This window comes from Dipodomys merriami, unplaced genomic scaffold (genome assembly GCF_024711535.1).
Source record: "Dipodomys merriami isolate MVZ:Mamm:240054 unplaced genomic scaffold, mDipMer1.0.p SCAF_38, whole genome shotgun sequence".
Taxonomy (NCBI): Eukaryota; Metazoa; Chordata; class Mammalia; order Rodentia; family Heteromyidae; genus Dipodomys; species Dipodomys merriami.
Window position 1 is genome coordinate 7766356 of NW_027205381.1, and position 25177 is coordinate 7791532.

The 25177-nt window shown below is 41.0% G+C and overlaps 1 protein-coding gene across 3 annotated transcripts in view; it reads left to right on the top strand.

Annotated features, from left to right (window-relative positions):
* Positions 1-25177, top strand: part of Sap130 (Sin3A associated protein 130) — a 93668-nt gene that overhangs the window by 16896 nt on the left and 51595 nt on the right. For all 3 annotated transcript variants that reach the window (XM_069989478.1, XM_069989480.1, XM_069989479.1), the window contains exons 6-10: positions 1460-1584; positions 7533-7657; positions 22369-22516; positions 22806-22896; positions 23084-23188. In XM_069989478.1, the coding sequence (XP_069845579.1) occupies positions 1460-1584; positions 7533-7657; positions 22369-22516; positions 22806-22896; positions 23084-23188 (594 nt within the window). The remainder of the gene's footprint in view (positions 1-1459; positions 1585-7532; positions 7658-22368; positions 22517-22805; positions 22897-23083; positions 23189-25177) is intronic.

Here is a 25177-nt window from a genome sequence, read left to right on the forward strand (position 1 = left end):
TCTTCTTTTGGAGAGTGTTAGCAAAATCAAGTGAACAAACATCAAACCAGGTTTGCTCAGTCATAGCATAACACACTGTTCCTCAGCTTGGAGTTCACTGGCTCTTCTAGGGGGTCTGTAGCATCAAAACTGTTTTCATGAAAGCACAAAAACTAATTGCCTCTGTCACAGTGTTTATATCTGCCTAGAAGAGCAAAGGCATAGTAGGTAGGGTAAAGAATCACTGTATGCTAATTAAAGTACTCAAGCCTTACCTAGAAGTAGGTGCTGTTTGTTTTGTGTGTCTTATTTGCAAAACAGAAGCCATGGATTATTACACAGCCAAAAGAAAAATGAAATCAAGTCATTTGCAGGAAAACGATGGAATTGGAGATCATCATGTTGAATGAGATAAGCCAAGTTCAAAAAGCCCACCAACATGTTTTGCTCATTTGTGGAAGCTCTGTCTAAAGGACATACATACTCTTTCTTAACCATTTACATTTACACACACACACACACACACACACTGACACACACGATTCTAACTCTGGGACTGCTTAGAGAGATGAAAGCAAGAGGAGAAGGGAGAAAGCTGTAGGGCGAATAATTTTGAAATACATTGCAACTCTATCAAGGGAGCATAATAAAAGCTGTTGATCAATGTGGGGCTGAGAGCAGTGAAAAAGCAATAAAGAGAGCTATTCTGAATAAAACAATATATGTATGTATGAAATACCATGATGAAAATCCTTGGTACATTTAGTACACAAAAAGAAAAGAATGACAGGAAAGTAAGACAGGCTTTGGCAGAGGCATCAGCGAGAAAGGGAGAGCTAACATGGTGAATGAAGATGAATGTGGTTGAAGTAGTTTATTTGCATATATGAAAACAGAACAATGAAACCTGTTGAGATTTCAACAGATTTGTAAGTGGGAAAGGGACACATAGTGAGGCTAGAAATGTCAAAATTAACCTCTTCCTGTGCAACTAATGTATGCTAATAAATGAAAAACAAAAGCAAAACAGTAACTAGTTTCATTTAAGAATGTTCTTTTTTTTTCTGGTCGGTTGTAGGGCCTCAGCTTGGCCTGGGCGCTGTCCGTCAGCTCTTCAGCTCAAGGCTAGAGCTCTACCACTTGAGCCATAGTGCCACTTGTGACTTTTTCTGCCTATGTGGTGCGGAGGAATAGAACCCAAGGCCTCATACATGCAAAGCAAGCACTGTACCACTGAGCCACCTTCCCAGCCTCATTTAAGAATGTTTTTAAAGAAGCTGTAAAATGTTACTAGTCTTACTAAATCTTAACCCTTGAGTACACAATTTTAAGTTTTCCTTGTGACCAAATAGGAAATATATGTAACTTCAACTAGATGCCAACATAATAAATTTTAGAAAGTATTCCTTTTCTAGGAAACACAATTATATCTATTTAAATTGTGAACCCATATGACATACTAATAATTTTTTTTTTCCAGGTGCAGCTGCTGCGGCTGTGATGTCTAGTTCTAAAGTAACCACAGTGCTGAGGCCAACTTCACAGCTGCCCAATGCTGCCACAGCACAACCAGCAGTCCAGCACATCATTCACCAACCAATCCAGGCATGTGAGGCTACAGATATTTGGCCAGCAAAGTTTTTTGCTTTTCTAAAAGTATTTTTATTATCTCTAAGTAGTTGTACAAAGGAATCCCATTCAACAAAGCAGTTTATGAACACAGTGCATCTTGATCAATGTCACTCTTTCAGCATTCTCACCCACCCCTCCCAACTTATCCCTGCCCTCACTTTTCTTAATTTTAGGGTAGATATTGATTTTTATTTATTTATTTATTTTTTTACCATTTAACAAAGCAGTTTATATATACAATGGATCTTGATCTGGGTCATTCCTTCAACCTTTTAATACTACAGCTTTCCCTCTACCTGATACTAGGAGAGTCCATAACTACAATTAATTGAGCTTTCAAAAGTTTGGGGCATTTGAAAGATACACAGTGTCATGTGGTGTACTAGAGTGAGGGAGAGGAGAGCTAGTTAGTTAGGATGTGGTGAATCTGTGGAAATAAGGTTGAGATGTAAAAATGCCATGAGGAGAGTAAGGTTATGAGCAGTGTTTCATGAAGGCTGGGGGAGGTTGGAAAGGGCTTGAAATTCATTTCAGTGAACATTTTCTTAGGAAAATGGACCATGCCATTCAACTCCTTTTTTTTCTACAGTGCTATGGCTCAAGTATATGCTTGCAAATGTTTTATAATGAAGCTATATTCCCAACTTCTCCTAATTTTCTTTTTCATACCAGTCATAGGGCTTGAACTCAGGGCCTAGGCACTGTTTGTGAGCTCTTTTGCTCAAGGCTATTGCTCTACCATTTGAACCACAGCTCCACTTCTGGCTTTTTGATGGTAAATTGAAGGTGGTAAGAGTGTCACTGGTCTTGCCTGCCTGGGCTGGCCTCAAATTTCAATCCTTAGATCTAGCTTCCTGAGTAGCTGGCTTGACCCACTGGCTCCAGCTCCTTCTAATTTTTATTCATCGATCAGTACTATGAATGTATAATGTATTGGAAGGAGATATTGGGTATCTGTAAACTGAGGAATTTTTTTTTTTTTTTTGGGTCCGCTCGTGGGGCCTGAACTCTGGGTATGAGCGCTGTCCCTCAGCTCTTCAGCTCGAGGCTAGCACTCTACCACTTGAGCCACAGTGCCACTTCCAGCTTTTTCTGCTTATGTGGTGCTGAGGAATCGAACCCAGGGCCTCATGCATTCAGTGCAAGCGCTCTACCACTGAGCCACCTTCCCAGCCCTAAACCGAGGATTTTATTTAACTTTTTAAAAAACTTTTTATTGTTATTATACAGGTGATGTACAGAGGAGTTACAGTTATGTAAGTCAGGTGATGAGTACATTTCTTTTTGGACAATTTCACCCTAAACTAACGATTATTCTTTTTTTTGTCAGTTGTGGGCTTGAACTCTAGGCCTGGGCACTGTCCCTCAGCTCAAGGCTAGTGCTCTACCACTTGATCCACAGCACTACTTCCAGTTTTCTGTGTGGTTTATTGGAGATAAGAGTCACGGACTTTCCTGCCTACGCTGGCTTTGAGCCACCATCCTCAGATCTCAGCCTCCTGAGTAGCTAGGATTACAGGTGTGAGCCACCCATGCCCCAGCTTAAACTGAAGATTCTTTAATGTATGGAATGTAGAGTTACTTTGTAGTCATTACAGAGCTATTTTGAGTTTTTCTTTGGTTTTTGTTTTTATTTTTTGTATATCAGTTCTAGAGCTTGAACTCAGGCCCTGGTCACTGTCCTGAGCTTTTTTCTTTTGCTCAGGGCTACTGCTCTACCACTTGAGCCACAGCTTTGTACTTCTGGTTTTTTTTTTTTTTTTTTGGTCCAGTCGTGGGGCCTGAACTCTGGGCCTGGGCGCTGTCCCTCAGCTCTTCAGCTCAAGGCTCGTGCTCTACCACTTGAGCCACAGCGCCACTTCTGGCTTTTTTCTTTTTGCTTATGTGGTGCTGAGGAATCGAACCCAGGGCCTGAGGCATGCAAGGCAAGCGCTGTACCACTGAGCCACCTTCCCAGCCCCTGTACTTCTGGTTTTTTGGTGGTTAATTGGAAGAGATAACAATCTCTTAGATTTTTCTTGCCTGGCCTGGCTTTGAACCATGATCCTCTGATCTCAGCCTCCTAAGTAGTTATGATTACAAGCAATGAGCAACAGCTCCTGGTTTTTTAAACAGTTTTATGATTTAAAAAAATAATCTTTTTTTTTTTTTTTTTCGGTTGTGAGGCCTGAACTCTGGGCCTCAGCTCTTCAGCTCCAGGCTGGTGTTCTACCACTTGAGCCACAGCACCACTTCTGGCTTTTTCTGCTTATGTGGTGCTGAGGAATGGAACCCAGGGCCTCATGCATGCAAGTCAAGCACTCTACCACTGAGCCACCTTCCTAGCCCTTAAAAAATAATCTTTTATGTGAGATACAGGTCAGGATAAGGAATGGCTAAAGATTATTGATTTAATTGCATGTGTCAGGAGTAAATTATTAGTGCTTAGATTATTAAAAGAGTCACAGTGGAGAAGTGCATGAGTCTTCAGGTGGAGCTCATTTTTCAAGTAAGGGTTTGTTTTGGTTTTTTTTTTTGTTGGTGGTGGTAGGGCTTGAGCTCTGGGCTTGCATGCCATCCCTGCACTCTTCAGCTCAAGGTGAGCGCTCTATCGCTTGAGCTACAGCGCCACTTCCAGCTTTCTGGTGGTTTATTGGAGATAAGAGTCTCACGGACTTTCCTGCCCCGGCTGGCTTTGAACCGCAGTCCTCAGATCTCAGCTCCTGAGTAGCTAGGATTACAGGCATGAGCCACCGGCACCCAGTTGGTTTTTTTTTTTTTAATTGTTGTTTAAAAGGTGATGAACAGAACTTTACAGTACATAAATCAGGTAAAGAGTACATTTCTTTTTGAAAAATGTTACCACTTGTCTTGCTCTGTCCCAGTTTAGGTTTCTGTTTTTTTTGTTGTTGTTGTTCTTTTTTTTTGGGTTTCTGTTTTTTTGTTACCAGTACTAGAGCTTGAACTCAGGGCCTTATACTCTGGCTTTACTTTTTTTCTCAAGGCTGATGCTCTACCACATGAACCATGTCTCCACTTCTGGCTTTTTAGCTAGTTAATTGGAGGTAAAGAGTCCACAGACTTTACTGCTTGAACACTTTGAACCATATCCTCAGATCTCAGCCTCCTGGGTAGCTAGGATTACAAGTCTGAGCCACCGCAGTGCTCAGTTAGATGAAGGTTTTATACATAGATATTCTGATACAGGTTAGGGCTGTGTATCTGTATAAAAACCACAGGGAAGAATCTGAGTACCCTGCCATTACTTTTCTTTGAGCACACTGACTCTATTACCAACATAGAATATTGTTACTCTGTTTTTGCCTTTTCCATACTGATTTGGCCTGAGGGCCATCAGCTTTTTTTTTTTTTTTTTTGGTCCTGGGACTTGAACTCTTTGGGCTTGGGCGATGTCCCTGCCTCTTGAGCTCACAGTGAGCGCTGTACTGCTTGAGTCACAGTGCCACTTCTGGTTTTCTAGTGGTTTATTGGAGATAGTCTCACAGACTTTCCTGCCTGGGCTGGCTTTGAATCGTGATCCTCAGATCTCAGCCTCCTGAGTAGCTAGGATTACCGCATGAGCCACTGGCGCCTGGCTTAGGGCCATCAGCTTTACCCATTAGCTTCATGGACTCTCTGTGGAAGGTAATTGATTATGTGGTAGGGTAAAGTGTCTTACGTTGGGCTGGGAAGGTGGCTCAATGGTACAGTGCTTGCCTTCCATGCATGAGGCCTCAGCACCACATAAGCAGAAAAAGCTAGAAGTGTGGCTCAAGTGGTAGATCTAGCCTTAAGCTGAAGAGCTGAGGGACAGCGCCCAGGCCCAGAGTTCAGGCACCACAACCAACAAGCAAAAAAAAAAAGTCTTATTTTGAGAGCCATGGCAAATCATGGGAACTTCAGATATGAAGGATTAAATCTCAGTTCCTACTAAGAGTTAAGACAATATTTTTATTCTAGTCATATTTGAAAAGGAGGAACTTACTACCCAAAGAAAATACAATTTTGTTTTTCATCTTATAACTCTTCCATTTTGATGGTTGCAATAATACTTCCTAAATTCAACTTGCCACCTATTTAGATGTTTTATCTAAACCCTTAACATCAAATCTCATGTTGTACAATGCATGAAATTCTACAGTAGGTTATAAATATACATTCCTTCAGCCATATTCCTTATATGTGAACATCCCAAGATTAGTGGTCATAATAATGTTTGTAACTCACATGACATATATAAGCACTCCCTAAAAAAGCCTCCCATTTAGTGGAAGAGAGAACAAATGAATAAAGTATAGGTATCGTGTTGAATTACTTGGCTTAGGACATGAGAATAGTGTAGATTCTGGTGAAAATTGCCTATACCATTTAGGCTCCTAGATGCTATTGATAAACTTGATTCTGAGGCCTAATAGAGACAGTTCTATTATGTTGAATAAAAATGAAACCTGACTTCAAGGATATGGTGAAGACATTTGCCACATTCATATTCAGTGCTGCTATTCACAATGACCAAGTTGTAGAAACAGCCCAGATGCCCTAAAATGGATAAGGGGATAAAAAAATGTGGTACATATATAAATGGAATTTTACTCATACATTAGAAAGAGTACTATATGTCATTTGCAGGGAAATGGATGGACCACAAACAATTGGAGTTAATTGAAGTAAGCCAGGCTCAGAGAGAAACGGTACATGTTTTTCTCTCATATGTGTAAGCTAGATCTAAAATACACCTAGGCATGATAACATGTAACACACAAACTTATTAAAGATGGTATACTTAGGGGAGGAATTCAATAGCATAACTCCCCTGAAAAACTAATTTATTGAAATGAATGCCAGAAAGTCTAAACATGTTTGGCACGGGGAATGGCAAAGGGAGAGGCACAGGAATAGAGGGAGGAAGAGTAAGCAAATGTCTTTATATTTGATGTACATTATGCTAAAATTGGATGATATAACTTGAGGGTAGAGACAGGAGGAGGAGATGAAAGAGAATGAAGGGAGAGGTGACATTGACCAAGAAGCATTGTACTCATTACCTGATGTATGGAATTGTAACCCCTTTGGACAATGAGTTAATAATAAATAGATTAACTTAGTTAATAAATAGACTAATTAAGAAAATGGAATCTGACTTTAATGTGATTTTCTTCAGTTTACTTGTTTCTTTTGTAGTATTTTGTGACTTTATTTTTCTGGAATTTTTTGGGGGGGAAGTTAGAATCAGTAAGTGCAATAGCTTTGTTATTCATTCCCCTAGCATTTGGCAAAATATTGGCCACAACTTTTAAGTATTTTTGGTCAAGAAAATAGAAATTTTTAGCTGAGCACTGGTAGCTAACAACTAAGCCTAACTATTCAAGAGGCTGAGATCGGATAAGGATCATGGTTCAAAGCCAGCCCAAGCAGGAAAAATCCGTGAGATTCTTATCTCTGATTAACCACCAAAAATCTGGAAATGGAGGTGTGGCTCAAGTGGTAGAGCACTATCCTTGAGCCAAAAATTTAAGGACAGTTCTGAGGCCCTGAGTTCAAGACCCAAGACCAGCACACACACAGAGAAAAGAATTTTTTCATATTCTAACTCTTGGTCTTAGAACAATTTATCTGGAAACATGCTTAGAATGGGGAAGATTTACTGTCATTTGACACAGATATACGCATCAGGAGGTGAAACTTTCCAAGTTTTCCTTTTGGCTATCAGGATCTTTTGCCTTTTATTTTTTTTAAATTAATTTATTTTTTTGGTCGGTCCTGGGGCTTGAACTGTGGGCTTGGGTGTTATCCCTCAGCTCTTCAGCTCACGGTGAGTGCTCTACCATTTGAGCCACAGTACCACTTCCAGTTTTCTGGTGACTAGGATTATAGGTGTGAGCCACCGGCACCCAACTCTGCCTTTTGTTTTAAATTCAATGTTTTCTCTCTTCCTTTTGCAGTCTCGGCCACCTGTGACCACCTCTAGTACAATCCCCCCTGCTGTAGTAGCAACTGTCTCAGCCACCCGAGCCCAATCTCCTGTCATTACAACAACAGCTGCACATGCCACTGACTCTGCACTGAGGTATATTTGTGGGGAAAAGGATGTAGTCATCTTGCTAGCCTCTGTACTCTGCTTTTGGTTGTTGTTTGTTGTTGTTGGTTTGTCCTTCATTCTTTAACTTGGTAGATGTTATAGCATGGTGTTTCTAGATGGTGTGGATAAAGTAGTGAACAAACAAAGCAATTCCTGACATCATAGAAATCCTATTTTTAGGGACTGAGTTAGTATAAGTAAACATACCATTTTGTACATGATTAAAAGTTATTGGAACCAGGTATTGGTGGCTCAATCCTGTAATCCCAGCTACTCAAGAGGCTAAAATCTGAAGACTGAAGTTCAAAGCCAGGTTGGACAAGAAAGTCCATAAGACTTTTTTTTTTGTCGGTCGTGGGGCCTGAACTCTGGGCCTGGGCACTATCCCTCAGCTCTTCAGCTCAAGGCTAGCACTCTACCACCTGAGCCACAGTGCCACTTCCGGCTTTTTTTCTTTTTGCTTATGTGGTGCTGAGGAATCGAACCCAGGGCCTCATGCATGCAAGGCAAGCACTCTACCACTGAGCCACCTTCCCAGCCCAAGACTCTTATCTCCCATTAACCACTAAAAAACCAGAAGTGGAACCTGTGCCTCAAAGTGGTAGAGTGCTAAGGGTAAAAGCACAGAGACAGGGCCCAGGCCCTGAGTTCAATCCCCATGACTAACAAAACAAAAGGATTTGGTGTGATAGATTGGCAGTGTAGGAGTTTATTACTACTGACTTCAAGATGGTTAGGAAGAGCTTTGGTAATAAGAATACATCTGAGCAGAAAACTGTAATGTGTAATAAAGGAGCTATGTGAATATTTAAAAGAAGAGTTTTCTAGGCATCTGAAACAGTTTGTGCAAAAACCCTGAGACAGAAGTATGTTTGCAGCAAGGACAGTAAGAAGGCCAGCAGTGGGAGAATGACAGAGGTCAGGAGATGGCAAGGTCTCCTGATAACCAAAGGCCTATTGAAACAGTTTATGGATTTGGACTTTTCTGGAAGCCTTAGCAGTTTTGAGCAGAGACATGTGATGATCTGAAGTTGTAGGTGATCCACTTGCTTGCTCTGTGGAATACATGTGGAGAGGTAGATTTGGAAGCAGAGGGATTTTTTATTTATGTAGAGGGTATGTAGACAGAGTGAGATGATGACAAAAGTGCAATGACATGGTTAGGTTCTGGATAGATTTTTTTTTTGGGGGGGGTCCGGTCATGGGGCTTGAACTCTGGACCTGGGCACTGTCCCTCAGCTCTTCAGCTCAAGGCTAGCACTCTACCACTTGAGCCACAGCGCCACTTCTGGCTTTTTTCTTTTTGCTTATGTGGTGCTGAGGAATTGAACCCAGGGCCTCAGGCATGCAAGGCAAGCGCTCTACCACTGAGCCACATTCCCAGTCCCATCTGGATAAATTTTGAAGATGGAGTTGAGAAGAATACTGAGTAATTATGTGGGAGTGTGAGAAATAGTTATGTTGGTGCTTATTGACATGGATATAAAAAATAAAAAGTAGGGTTGGGATTTTTATTTTTAATCATTATCAAAGTATCTTTTCCCATATATTGTTAATTATTTTAATCAAAAATGGACCTTGAATTTTGCCAGATGTATATTCAACATTTACTCATATGACAGATACTTACTGTGTACCTTCTATAATCAGAGGGGTATGCTAGTGTGAATTACACAGGCAAAACCCTGATGATCAGATGATTTTTCTACTTAAATCTATATTATGTTAAATTCTTTTTTTTTTTTTTTTTGTCGGTCGTGGGGCTTGAACTCTGGGCCTGGGCACTGTCCCTCAGCTCTTCAGCTCAAGGCAAGTGCTCTACCACTTGAGCTACAGCGCCACTTCCGGTTTTCTGGTGGTTTATTGGAAATAGGAGTCTCACGATCTTTCCTGACCGAGCTGGCTTTGAACCGAGATCCTCATATCTCAGCCTCCTGAGTAGCTAGGATTACAGGCGTGAGCCACCAGCGCCCGGTTTATGTTAAATTCTTAATGTCTAATTTCTTTGGGCTTTGGTGATAGCAAAGGCCAGACCTGGGCCTTGAACTCAGGACCTGGGCACTGTCCCTGAGCTTCTTTTTTTTTTTTGCTTCGGTCATGGGGCCTGAACTCTGGGCCTGGGCACTGTCCCTCAGCTCTTCAGCTCAAGGCTAGCACTCTACCACTTGAGCCAAAGCGCCACTCCGGCTTTTTTCTTTTTGCTTATGTGGTGCTGAAGAATCGAACCCAGGGCCTCAGGCATGCAAGGCAAGCACTCTACCACTGAGCCATCTTCCCAGCCCCTCCCTGAGCTTCTTTTGCTCAAGGATAGCACTCTACTATATGAGCCATAGTGCCACTTCTGGCTATTTCAGTTTCTTTAGTACTGAGGAATTGAACCCAGGGCTTCATGAATGCTAGGCAAGCACTCTCCAGTAAACCACATTCTAAACCATATCTTGGAGATAAATTTCTGTGGAAGAAGTGGAAGAAAAATTTACAGCCTTATCTCCCAGAAATGTATCAGGCTCCAAGTCGTTTTAACAAATTCTCAAAGACCAAATTATCCAAATATAATGAAATTGGTTCAGGGCATACAAAATAGAAGTGAAGTTCCAGAAAAATTTTAAGTGAGAAATCTGACTCATTCTGCTAGTTTTTGTTTTTTGTTTTGCTTTAAATAATGTCAGATTTTGTGCTTTTTATCTTTTTTTTTTTTTTTTTTTTTTTGGGTTCGGTCGTGGGGCCTGAACTCTGGGCCTGGGCACTGTCCCTCAGCTCTTCAGCTCAAGGCTAGTGCTCTACCACTTGAGCCACAGTGCCACTTCCGGCTTTTTTCCTTTTTTGCTTATGTGGTGCTGAGGAATCGAACCCAGGGCCTCAGGCATGCAAGGCAAGTGCTCTACCACTGAGCCAACTTCCCAGCCCGATTTTGTGTTTTTTAAAGTCATAGCTTGGATGATGAAATTTTCATACTCTTCAAAGAGGAATTACCTTTTTTTTTTCCAGTTCTAGGGAACCAGATCTAGTACCCCACACATGCTAAGCATGCACACTATTGCTGAACCATATCATCAGCCCCAAAAAGGCCTTTGTTGAAGGAGTGACAAATTGAGTTTTCACATCTTTTGCATCAATTCCAAGATACTGTTATAAGTCACAGTTTGGTTGATACAATTGTGTTTCTATATTTTTTCCTTGAGTATGTTGTATATTTCTCCCTGTCTCCTGGAGCTGGGTGATGGTGTAGTCTGAAGCTAAGCCTGTTTTATTATCTAACCTCTAAAAGACCTCGATTTTTTTTTTGTTTGTTTGAGTGTCCAACATTATGTTTTTAACTTTAACAAATTTACTAGGACTATTGTAGTGACTATTATTTATAGTTGTTTGGGAACATATTAAATACCTTCTCAGAATTTAGCATAAAACTATATAAAAAAGCCAGGCGCCGGTGGCTCACGCCTGTAATCCTAGCTACTCAGGAGGCTGAGATCTGAGGATCGAGGGTCAAAGCTAGCCCGGGCAGGAGAGTCCATGAAACTTTTTTTTTTTTCATTTTTTAAAAGAATTTATTGTTATTATAAAGGTGATATATACAGAATGGTTACAGTTACATAAGTCAGGTAAAGAGTACATTTCTTTTTGGACACTCTAACCCCTTTTCTTGCTTTCTCCTAGTTTTTTTTATTTTTATTTATTTATTAAAATTTTTTTTTATTGTGAAAATATTGTACAGAGGGGTTACAATTATATGGACAAGATAGTGAGTACATTTCTTATCAAGCATTGTAGCCTCCTCCTTTGTTTACCCTTCCCATCCCTTCCCATCCTCTCTCCCCCACCCAATCCTCCCCCCCCCCCAAGTTGTAAAGTTCGTTTTTGACATAACGACTTGTACATCTCATTGTTGCAACAGGTCCACCTGTATCCTTATTTAAACGACTTGTTTTTCCCCTTCCCCTCCACAAATTATACCGACATCAAATACAGTGAAAGCAGGGGTTATACTGTGGGGGAGGGACATACAAAGCAACAAAGAAATAATCTTATAATTGCGTTAGAAACAAATGCATGAGAGAAAAAAAAACATTTAAAATACATATCTTAGGGTTCATTTTCCTAACATCACCTTATCTGACCTTTTCTGCTTGACTCATATATATACTAGATATTGCAAATAAGGGAAATCATGGGACCTATGTTTCTTTGGGCTTGGCTTATTTCACTTAATATAATTTTTTCCAAGTCTTTCCATTTCCTAACAAATGGGGCAATGTCATTCTTTCTGATGGAGGCATAGAATTCCATTGTGTATATATACCACATTTTCTTGATCCATTCATCTACTGAGGGGCATCTGGGTTGGTTCCAGATCTTAGCTATGGTAAATAATGCTGCAATAAACATAGTTGTGCTGGTAGCTTTAGTATGGTCTTGTTTGTAAACATTTGGGTAAATGCCCAAAAGTGGGACTGCTGGGTCATAGGGGAGCTCTATGTGGAGTCTTTTCAGGAACCTCCATACTACTTTCCAAAGTGGTTGAACAAGTTTACACTCCCAACAATGAACTAAGATTCCCTTCTGTCCACATCCCCTCCAGCATCTGTTGTTATTAGAGTTCTTGATTTTTGCCATTCTAACTGGAGTGAGGTGGTATCTCAATGTTGTTTTGATTTGCATTTCTTTTATGGCTAGGGAGGTTGAGCATTTCTTCATGTGTCTATTGGCCATCCTTCTTTCTTCTTCAAAGAAGTTTCTCTTTAAGTCATTAACCCACTTATTTATTGGGCAGTTGTTTTTTTGGAGATTTGTTGTTGGGGGATTTAATTTTTTGAGTTCTAAGTTTATTTTAGATATGAGACCCTTGTCCGTTGTATGGCTAGTGAAGATCTTCTCCCAATCCGTGGGCTTTCTATTGATCTTGCTAGCTATGTCCTTTGCCATGCAGAAGCTCTGCAACCAAAGTCCAGGACCAGATGGTTTTACAGCGGAATTCTACAAGGCCTTAAAACTGAGCTTACACCAATACTCCTCCAACTCTTCAATGAAATTGAAGGAGAAAGTTCACTACCGAACACATTCTATGAAGCCATCATAACCCTCATCCCAAAACCAGGCAGGGACTCATCAAAGAAAGAGAACTATAGACCCATTTCTTTGATGAACATTGATGCAAAACTTCTCAACAAAATTTTGGCCAATCGACTTCAACAATTCATCCAAAAAATCATACACCATGATCAAACAGGATTCATTTCAGAGATGCAAAGCTGGTTCAATATTTGCAAATCAATTAATTTTTTTTTTTTTTTTTTTTTTATTTCCAGTCGTGGGGCCTGAACTCTGGGCCTGGGCACTGTCCCTCAGCTCTTCAGCTCAAGGCTAGCGTTCTACCACTTGAGCCACAGCGCCACTTCCGGCTTTTTTCTTTTTGCTTATGTGGTGCTGAGGAATCGAACCCAGGGCCTTGAGCATGCAAGGCAAGCGCTCTACCACTGAGCCACCTTCCCAGCCCTCAATTAATATTATTCATCACATCAACAGGAGCAAGGATAAGAACCACATGGTTATCTCAATAGATGCAGAAAAAGCATTCGAGTCCATGAAACTCTTATCTCCAATAAACAACCAGAAAACCGGAAGTGGCACTGTAGCTCAAGTGCTAGCCTTGAGCTGAAGAGCTGAGGGACAGCACTCAGGCCTAGAGGTCAAGCCCCATGACCAACAACAAAAAAAAAAACCAAAAAAGTATATAAAACATTTTCTTCAGTTTTTTTCTTGAAATCTTCCTTTATATATTCGCTCAATTCTATTTTACTGAGTGGGAATGTCCAATTATATGTATGTTGTGTCTTTTCACTTGACTTCCTTATCTCTTAAAAGGTTTTTTTCTCTTTAGATTTTGCTCATGATCCTTTCCAACTCTTACTGATTTATTTTATGTTTTGGGATGGAATCTTGCTAAGTTGCCCAAGTTAAGACTCCTGGACTCAAAACCAAGTAACTGGGAGCATGCTTTGACTCCTTTTTGTCTGTGTTCAGCATTGTCTCACCATGTTCACCTTAATTTTGCTTTTATTCCTGAAATAGCTGAACAGTTGTCTCTTATTTCTGTCGAGCTCTGCTTATTTATTTCATCCTTCACATCTTTGTACTGTATTTTCACTTCATAGATAGTTAAGTTTTAAAATTCATGACATAATTTTCAACTACCCAAAGAAAGCACTTAGAGTGTGTCCCTAGTTTCTTTCTACCTCTTTTGCTTCTTTTATTTTCTTTAGATAGATTGTGTTCTGGTTCTCTTCTGAGTTACCATCTTGACTAAATTTTCTTTACTTTGAATCCTTTATTTGTAATTAGTTCTTGGCATAGCTTGGGCTATATACTGGATAAGAAGAATTTTTTTAAAGACCCTATGTCCTGTTAGATTGTTGTTGGCCACTACTTCTCTCCTACCAGTGAAAATAGACCACTCAGATGGTGAAACCTCAGTTGGATGCTTGTGCTCATAATCTTTGGGAGAAAGTTGTCAGAGGCCAGCTGAGACAAAAAGTTCATGAGACCTCCACCTCAACCAGTAGCTAGACACAGTGGGGCATACCTGTTATCCCAAATACATGATAGACTGGGATCAGGAATACCACAGTTCTGTTCTAGCCCTGGAACAAGTTTTGAGGGACCCCATCTCAGTAGAGAAACAGCTGGGTACACACTGCATAACTGTTACCCTAAAAGTGGGGGAAACCTTAAATAGTACCATCATGGTCCAGAATGGACTGAGCATAAATTGTGGCCCTATTTCAATAATGACTACAGCAAAAAGGGATGAAGATGTGGTTCAAGTAGTAGAATGTATGTCTAGCAGGGACAAGGCTCTGAATTCCACAAAAGCTAAAAATAAAAAAATGCTCTCTCATTCCTGGGTTGTAGTACACACTGTGTTTCCACTTACCCTTTGTCTGTGATTCCTGCCTCATTCTTGTGGCCTTTGCTTCATAACCTTTGTAACCTATCCAGATTCTGCTTTATTACTGCCTCTTGTTCCTCCTGTTCCCTTGCTAGGTGTGGTGCTTCATGTCTGTAGTTCTAATACTCAGGAGGTTGAAGTAGGATGCCTATTTAAGATCCAGAGAGTCTATATTGTGAGACTTTTTCACAAAACAAAACAAGCAAGCTTTCTTATAGACTTGTGAATTTTTTTTCTTGCACTAAAAATCTTGTTTTTTAAAGAAAAATTAGCATAACCACTTTCACCTTTTTTTAATCATATAAAAATACAAAAAAGCGTCACATGTCCACTTGTCATAAATTAACCCTTTACTTTCTAATTTTCTATATATCATTACTAATAATTCTATCAGAGTGAGAAGGTCACGTGAAGTGGATTTTTTTTCCCTAAGGGATATTTAGTAACCTTTTGTTTTTTTCATTTACATTCACATGGTTTCAAAATATGAAAATGTAAGAAGGTACTTAGTAAGTAGTATCACTCTGTTCTCTGTCCCCTCTCAGTATCAGTTTCTTAGATTCTACTCCCTTTGCTTTGTAAGGCAACATACTGTTGGTTTTTTGGCTATCCTCTCACTGTTTCTTTATTACAATTTATTAGATAATGAGAGTTGCTGAATTTGTTTTACAAAGTCAAAGCTGCATAAAAAGATGGCCTTGTGTATCTTTCTGTCCCCTCCCAAGTTTTGCCATCTGCTCTTGGGAGGTCACCGTTCTTTGCTTGTCACTTTTGCAAAAATGCAATTACATCTTTTTTCCTATTTTCTCTTTTTTTTTTTCTTTATTGGTCATGGGGCTTGAACTCAGGGTTTGGGCTCTGTACTTGAGCTCTTTTGCTCAAGGCTACCACTCTACCACTTTGACACATAGCTCCACTTCTGGTTTTCTGGTGGGGTTAATTGGAGAAAAGAGTCTCATGAATTTTCCTTCCTGGGCTGGCTGTGAACCGCAATTTTCAGATCTCAGCCTTCTCAGCTAGGATTACAGGCGTGAGCCACCAGTGCCTGGCCTCTTTCCTCTTCTTTCTTGCAAAAAATGTAATATACGGGCTGGGAAGGTGGCTCAGTGGTAGAGCGCTTGCCTTGCATGCCTGAGGCCCTGGGTTCGATTCCTCAGTACCACATAAGCAAAAAAAGAAAAAAGCCAGAAGTGGCGCTGTGGCGCAAGTGGTAGAGCTCTAGCCTTGAGCTGAAGAGCTGAGGGACAGCGTCCAGGCCCAGAGTTAAGGCCCCACGACCGGACCCCCCCCCAAAAAAAAATGTAGTATACTATGTACATTGCTTTGTTCCTTGCATTCTTCTGTGACAGTATTTTCTGGTGATGACTCCAGATCAGTACATAATGCTTCTAGTCTTCTATTTTGGCTGCATTATGATGGGCTGATGGGCATTTTTGTTATTGCTATTGTTTGTGTTGTTGTCACACATGGCTTAACAGTGGGGTCATGTTGTAAGAAACTCATTGTTAGACAATTTCATCATTGTTTGGGCATTATAGAGTATGCTTACACAAACCTAGATGTTAGAACCACTGCATGTGGTCTCAATACAGTAGAAATACAGTAAACATCAGACAGATATATGAGGTTGCTGTCAATACAAAATGATGTATCTGCTTTACAGTACACCTTATTCTAGTAGTAGGCATACACTCTAGAAAAATAAAACAGTACAATACATAAAGCAATGGTAATTATTAATTGTCATCAAGTATATGTATGTACTGATAATTTTGTGCATCTGGATTGAACCCAGGACCTTGCACACACATTAGATAAGCTCCACCACTTGGCTGTGGCCCCAACTCCCTTCCAGATTCACATGCATCCAAAATAGAATAGCACAACAAGGCATGTAATAAGTTACTCTGTCCTTTGTCCTCCGTCTACCACATTCTTGTGTTTCTGTTCCTTTGCCCTTTTTTCTTCCAGTTTAATTTCCAGCTCTCTCAGATGATGGTTTTCTTCAGTAATTAGGGACTTATTTCTTTCCATGGGGAAGTCCTTCCTTCCACTTTGGAAGTCTTGGGGCAGCACCAGCAGGTCTAAATTAGGGTAGGACTGTTCTGTTTTGAAGTATCACAGGATTCATTCCTGACCATCTGGCTGTGACTGGCACAACTCATTCAGGAACATCATTTCAAACAGCTTGGTAAGCAGATAGGCAAGCATCAAAGTTGTTCACTTTGGAAATGTCCCTAACAACTATGGCCTTTACTGTATTTCAAGTGATTTTTGTTTTGTTTTAATGCTGCACTAGTTCTCCCAGGTTTAAATTCCAAACTTTGCACATGCTTGTCATGTGCTCTGCCACTGAACTCAGATTGCTGCTTTTATGCGATTGGATCTAGTCATTCATCCCAGGCTGCCCTCAAACTCATGATCCTCTTGCATCAGCCTCCCAAGTGCTGTGATTACAGGTATGCCCCTCAGTAATGGGCTATAATTTCTCCATAGCCTTGTCCTCAGGTATACACTTTGGATACAGCTGCCTTGTTACAAATAGGCTGCACATAGCTTCACTGCTTTTTTTTTTTTTGTCTAGTCCTGGGCTTGAACTCAGAGCCTGGGTGCTACCCCAGAGCTTCTTTTGCTCAAAGCTAGTGCTCTACCACTTGAGTCACAACGCCACTTCCAGCTTTTTCTGAGTAGTTTATTGGAAGTAAGAGTCTCACGGACTTTCTTGCCTGGGCTGGCTTCAAACCAGGATCCTCAAATCTCAGCTAGGATTACAGGTTTGAACCATTAGCACCCAGCCCTCACTTTTGATATATCATTGTTCCTTTTTTTTTTTCCTCTGATACTGGGCCTTAAACTCAGTGGCCTCACACTTGTTCAGCTTGCTTCTTCATTGTTGCTACTCTACCAGTTGAGACACATCTCCAGCTTGGTTTTTGCTGGTTAATTGGAAATGGAGTCTCAAAGACTTTCTGCTTAGGTGAATTTGAATTATAGTCCTCTACATATCAGCTTCCTGAGTATCTTAGAGTCTTTGTGGGGGTTTTTGTGGGGGTTTTGGTGGGGGAGGGTTTCCCCCAATTTTTCTTCCATCTTAGAAGTGAGAGTCCAAGAGACCTCTTTGCTTCTTTGAGACCTTTGGCTATATAGCCTAGGCTGACCTTGAGCTTCACCATCCTTCTGCCTCATCTTCCTGAGTTATTGGGATTATAGGTATGTACCATCATATCTGGCTTTATTTTCTGTCTTTTAAGGTCACCTATTCAAACTATTTCTGTATACCTATTGTATTTGCAGTTTCTCACTACAAATACAATCGGATTCAAATGCAGGTCTTATTTTTATCCTTTTTAAGCTCTAAGAATGTTCAGTCTCTATCCTGCTTTACTTTGCATAATGTTGAAAACATTTCATTTGGACACATTAGGTTCCATTCTTTTGGTAGACTATGTCAAGCCCTTTTAAAACACATTTGAAGTGTTTTCAGCCCTTTACTATAGCAGGTGAACAACCATGTGTTAATGTCCTGCTACATATATGCAAGACTATAACAGATTCCCAAATTTGGTCAAAAGAACTGTTATCTAATTGTAGTTTTCACATCTGCCATCTAATTGCCTACCTGTGGGTTTATACCAGTCTATATTCCCTTTACATTTTCTCTTATTTATCTATGCATGTATTTATTTATTTATTTATTGCCAATCCTGGGGCTTGAACTCTGGGCTCTGTCTCTGAGCCTCTCTGTGCTCAAGGCTAGTATTCTATCACTTGAGCCACAGCACCACTTCCAGCTTTTTCTGTTATTTGGTATTGAGGAATAGAACCCAGGGCTTCATGCATGCTAGGCAAGCACTCTACAACTAAGCCACATTCCCAGCCTCTCCCTTTATATTTAAAAGATCTGATAGGTGAACAATATCTCTGCATTTTAAATATTGCTTCTTTCTGATTTTATTTTCATTTTGGTTTTTGAGATAGGGTCTCACTATATAGTCCATGTTGGCTCAAACTCAGAAACTTAGAGCCATTTGTGGCCCCTGCTGTAATTCTAGCTACTCAGGAGGCTAAGATCTGAGGACCACAGTTCAAAGCTAGCTTAGACAAGAAGGTCCACGAGACTCTTACCTTTAGATAACCACCGAAGGAGGACGCTACAATGCTTGATAAGAAATATACTTATTATCTTGCTCATGTAATTGTAACCCCTCTGTACAGTATTTTCACAATAAAAAAAAAGAAATAGATAACCACCAAAAAGCCCAAAGTGGAGGTATGGCTCAAGTGATAGAGCACTTGCCTTGAGCAAAAAAGCTTAGGAACACCACTCAGACTCTTAGTTCAAGTCCCAGGTTTGGTAAAACCCTACGTCACTTCCCAAGTGCTGGGATTATAGGCTTGTGCCCCTGCATTCATCTGTGTTTCTCTTTTTAAACATGTGAGAGTGAGCTTGTAGCATGCATATGTAGTACTGGCTATTTGGGATCCTAAGTCAGGAGTTTCTTTTAAAACCAGCCTGGGCAACATAGTGAGACCTTGTTCAAAAAAAAAAAGGAGAGGGGCTGGGAAGGTGGCTCAGTGGTAGAGCACTTGCCTAACATGCATGAGGCCCTGGGTTCGATTCCTCAGTACCACAAGCAAAAAGAAAAAAGCCAGAAGTGGCACTGTGGCTTGGTAGAGCGCTGGCCTTGAGCTGAAGAGCTGAGGGACAATGCCCAGGCCCAGAGTTCAGGCCCCACAACCGGGCCCCCCAAAAAAATAAAAAAAAGGAGAGCCAGGTGTTGGTGGCTCAGTCCTGTAATCCTAGCTACTAAGGAGGCTGAGATCTGAGGATCACCGTTCAAAGCCAGCCCAGTCAGGAAAGCCCGTGAGACTCTTCAATAAACCACTCAGAAAACTGGAAGGACATTGTGGCTCAAGTAGTAGAGTGCTAGCCTTGAGCTGAAGAGCTGAGGGACACCCAGGCCTAGAGTTCAGGCCCCACAACCTACCAAAAAAAAAGGAGAATATATTTCCTTCCCTTTATCTATTTTGCATGTATGTTTTGCCAAGGAGGAGGTTTTCTTGTTTGTTCATGTGATCAAGTTTATCAATGTTATCTTTCAAAACTTTTGAATTTAGGAAGCTTTATTTGTTTTCTTCCCTGAGGCTGAAACTCAGGCATTATAACGTTGAAGTATCTTCCCATACCCAAACGCTTTTGATAGTTAGAAAAAGTTCTCCCCTACTTCAAGGTTACCAAAGACTCCGTCTTTGTTTCATGTACATTTTTAGTCACCTTAAGGCTTTGAGTCTTTCAGTAGATTTTTCCTGGTGGGCAGTGTATTTTTTCCAAATGACTATATAATCTTCCTAAAACTTTTTTTTCCCTTGAAACAGTCTGTATGTTGCTCAGACTGGTCTCAAACTCTTGAGCTCAAGTGATCTACCTTAGCCTCTCCAGTAGTGGGAAATGCAAGCATATGCAAGTACACTTGGCTCCCAACACCATTTATTGAGTAGTTAATTTTTACTTCTAATTTGAGAAGACAGCTTATTGTGTTGTTAAGTCTTTTTGTCACTGTTGTACTTTCTTTAGCTTGCTCAGTTAATTTGGCTCACTGGTTTGGTATCCCTTTTAATCATCAGTTAATCATAATTTTTTGTTTTTGTCAGTCGTGGGGCTTAAACTCTGGGCCTGGGCGCTGTCCCTCAGCTCTTTAGCTTAAGGCTAGCACTACACTATAACTCGAGCCACAGCGCCACTTCCGGTTTTCTGATGGTTTATTGGAGATAAGAGTCTCATGGACTTTCCTGCCCAGGCTGGCTTTGAGCTGTGATCCTCAGATCTCAGTCTCCTGAGTAGCTAGGATTATAGGCATGAGCCACCAATCATAATTTTAAATTCATAACCCTTTCAGAATGTTCTTCCATCTGATAAGAAATGATGTAAAATTAGGGGGAAAGGGTTGGGAATGTGGCTCAGTCGTAGAGTGCTTGCATAGCATGCATGAAGCCCTGGGTTCTATTCCTCAGTACTATATTAACAGAAAAACCCAGAAGTGGCACTGCAGATCAAGTGGTAGAGTGCTAGCCTTGAGCAAAAGAATCTCAGGGTGGAACTAGAACAAATCATGTTTAGCGAAATAAGCCAAGATCAGAGAGACAAATGGCACATGCTCACCTGATATGTGGATGTTAAATTCAAAACACAGCAAGATGGGCTGGGAAGGTGGCTCAGTGGTAGAGTGCTTGCCTAGCATGCAAGAGGCCCTGGGCTCTATTCCTCAGCACCACATAAGCAGAAAAGGCTAGGAGTGGTGCTGTGGCTTAAGTAGTAGTGCACTAGACTTGAGCTGAAGAGCTGAGGGACAGTGCCCAGGCCCACAGTTCAGGTATCACAACCAGGGGAAAAAAAAAAAAAACAAATGCAGTAATATATGACAAAGAAAACAGGACTCAAGAAATGACCTCTTCTTAATTTGTCATATTGTTTTTAGATGACTCTATGTTCTTGGCATATGGATATACATGTACATATCTGAGGGAAGCTAGGAGGAAGGCACAGAGTCAGAAGGAAACAGGTGATAAAATACAGCAGAGGGTCCATCAGCTGCACTGGACATTGATGAAAGTAAACTAAGTAAACTCAAGGGCAGCGATGGGAGGGAGGGAATGAGAGAGAAAGAGGGAACAGCTTACATTAAGCAAAAGAAAAGAAATGTACGTATCACCCAATTTGGAAGAAATAGTTGTATTGTCAAAGTTTGTAAAGTTCACAAGCTTTATAGATCATGATAATGACAATTCACTTTGTGAAGGTTAAAATGTATTTGTGACTTTAACTAAATAAATATCACTATCCCACAATATTGTGAAATTTATATAATCACTTAATCTTAATAAAGACATTAAAAAAAAAAAAAGAAGGTCAGGGACAGTGCCCAGGACTGGCAAAAAAGAAAAATTAAGGAGAATGTCAGTCCTTCTAGGGTTCAGTTAGTTGCTCATAATGGTGGTTGTCCGTAATTTTCTCTTCGGGAACTTGTCAAAACTCATAATGTGAGAATTTTATTGTATATCTTCAGATTTTTCTAGAGCGACATATACAATGTTTACTCAAAGTCATTTTGTAGTGTAGGGGAGTGTGTAGCACAGTGGTAGAGGACTGGCATAGTGTGTGTGAAGCCCTGGATTGCATCCTTGGTTCTGGGAGGGGAGGGGAATCATATTGGAGTTGTTTGCAGTACTAGGGATGGAAATCATGTCTTTTTTTTTGGGGGGGGGGTCCGGTTGTGGGGCCTGGGCGCTGTCCCTCAGCTCTTCAGCTCAAGGCTTGCGCTCTACCACTTGAGCCACAGCGCCACTTCCGGCTTTTTGCTTATGTGGTGCTGAGGAATCGAACCCAGAGCCTCTGGCATGCAAGGCAAGCACTCTACCACTGAGCCACCTTCCCAGCCCGGAAATCATGTTTTTAGGCCATGCCCCCCAATTCTGTTATAGCATGTTGATTAGCTGTATCTTGACTAATAATTTATTCAGTTTGTAGTACACATTGATATTTTCAAAAAGACTTGGCAATTTCAGGAGAGAGATTCAATGAGTCAGTTATTTAATGGTAGAATTGAAAAGCAAGCAATGCATTAGCTGTGGACTTCACAGGCCCATGAAAAATAAAATATATATTACAGTTATCTAGCACAAGATAGTAAATGACCTTGGTTGCCTGCATTGTGTACAACTTATGAATCACAAAATATCTTTTTTGTCTTTTCAGTCGGCCTACTTTGTCTATCCAGCATCCACCATCTGCAGCAATTAGTATTCAGCGTCCTGCCCAGGCACGAGATGTGACCACACGAATCACTCTCCCCTCTCACCCTGCATTAGGGACACCAAAACAGCAGCTTCATACTATGGCTCAGGTAAAACAAGAGGTGAAGAACAACTTGTGTGTGTGATAGAGTAATGCAGAACTGCACATAGCTTACTGAAGCCTTGTCCATGTTCATTGATGGTCACTTTTAGACTGGGTAGAGTAGGTCGGGTTCTGGTTGTAACTCTGCACAAGGTTCCCTTCGCAGAAAACCAATTCCAGTACTGTCACCCAAGTGGCTGCAGCAACCATGCACTGTTCACTGAGGCAATGGCCGTATGCATTGATGATGGAGCGGGCCGGGTTCTGGTGGTAACTGCATGGGGTTCCCTTCACAGAAAACCATCTTCAGCACGGGCACACCAGTGGCTGCGGCAACCGTGGCGCCTATTTTGGCAACCAACACCCTTCCTTCAGCAACCACAGCTGGTAAGTCAGTGGCCCTGCTCTTCCTACCAGGAGAAAAGGAAGTGTAAGTGGTGAGCTAATTTCTCATCCTACCTTCAGAGAAAACAAGCTAGACAAATTCTTTTTTAAAGAGCTTTCATAAGGATCTTTATAATGTGAAATGTATGTAAAGACCATTGCTAAGGAATTTCTTTCTTCTTCTTTTCAGGATCTGTGTCACACACACAAGCTCCTACCAGCACAATTGTTACCATGACGATGCCCTCCCATTCGTCCCACGCTACTGCTGTGACCACCTCAAACATCCCAGTTGGTAAGTGTTGTGTGCCTTCATACAGAAATCTATGAGGAAATTTTCAGCCTGGGTGATCAGGCCTTCACAACAAAGGCTTTGGTTTTTAATATTTTCATACAGATTTGATACTGATGGTAGGGGAAAAAGAGGGTAATGGTTTTCTTCTAAGTACTCAGTAATTGAATGTTTACTGAGTTTTTTTACTTCCCTACTCGTTAAGCCACCCCTTCTATGTGAACTTATTTAGGAATAAAATACATATACTAACAGAAAAAAAGATAAAGGAAAAATAAGAACTTGCATACTTTGTTTTAGGAAAATAGATGATGGAGGAAAATCTCTAGGTGGAATAGTAGGAAAAGCACTAAGTGGGTGTTGGCCACCTTCCATTCCCATTTGAGTGCTATTCCAAGGGCTCATGACCACTCATTTCTTTTGAGTTCTGTTTAACTCTCCTTCCACCCAGTCCCCAGCAGAGCTAAGGACTGAACTGGGGGCCTTGAATTTACCAAATCCCCAACCACCTATTTATTCCCTTTTTAAAGTAGTGGATACTTTGAATATATGAAATAAAATCTCTTGCTGGGCATGGTGGCACACCTCTGTTATCCCAGCACTTGGAAGACATAGGCAGGAGGATCTTGAATTTGAGGGCAGCCTGGACTACATAGTGAGACCTTATCTCAAAAACAAAACATTTCTTTATAAGTTTGTGACAGCCAAACCAAGAACAAAGAATGAGTTATTTTTCTGAAAGGCCAGATAATGAGTTAGGCTTTGAAAACTACAAAGCTCTGTGTCACAACTTCTTGATTCTGCTTTTATATCATGAGAGCAGCCACACACCTGTTTATAAGCATCTGTATGAGCAAAGGATGTGATTGCCATCCAGAAGACATTACTTGTGAACATAGTAATTTGAGTTTTATATCATTTTCATCTATCAGGAAATACTGTTTGGATTTCTTTTCTCCCAACCATTTAAAAATGGAAATAAGTCCAATATTAGCTCACAAGCCATTCAGAAAATGACAGCAAGATGGACTTGGCCTATGGCTGATTTCTCATTGCCACCATTTCAAAGCAGAGGCTGGGGCCTAGAAGGCAGAGAACACTGCTCTCTAAGACATGGGATCCACAGGTCTTAGTTTTGAAAGTGTCTCCATCCTTATAATCAGCATGTCATTCTCTACTTCCAAAAATATGACATAGCTGCCCTACTTTTATTGTTTTTTTATTTCTAAAAATATGATGTACTCAGAAGTAAGACTGCTTTTTTTTGGGGGGGGGGGGTCCGGTCATGGGGCCTGAACTCTGAGCCTGGGTGCTGTCCCTCAGGTCTTCAGCTCAAGGCTAGCATTCTATCACTTGAGCCACAGCACCACTTCCGGCTTTTTTCTTTTTGCTTATGTGGTGCTGAGGAACTGAACCCAGGGCCTCATGCATGCAAGGCAAGTGCTCTACCACTGAGCCACCTTCCCAGCCCCCATAAGAATGCTTTTTCTGGGGCTGGGAATGTGGCTCAGTGGTAGAGTGCTTGCCTTGCATGCATGAGGTCCTGGGTTCGATTCCTCAACATCACATAAGCAGAAAAAGCTGGAAGTGGCACTGTGCCTCTAGCCTTGAGCTGAAGAGCTGAGGGACAGCATCCAGGCCCATAGTTCAAACCCCACGACTGACAAAAATAAAAATAAAAAAAGAATGCTTTTTTCTGAAGAGGTTGTCCTGACATACTGCACTGTTTGATGTCTGGGGACCTGATATTGATGTATGTCTTCCCTACCTTCCCAGTTCTTCCTTCCGTATATGACAGGCTAGTTTCCCCTTGCAGAAAACTCTGAGGATGCGTTTCTGGGATAATGATAGGAGTTCCTACTTCTCTAGGTAGGCAGGCCATGCCAGCTCTTATGTATGTGTTCAACCCCACACTAGTCCTTTTTAAAAAAGCTGGTGGTCCTTTTCACATTACTGCTCATCGTAACTTGACAGTAAAGACTGAATTCTCAC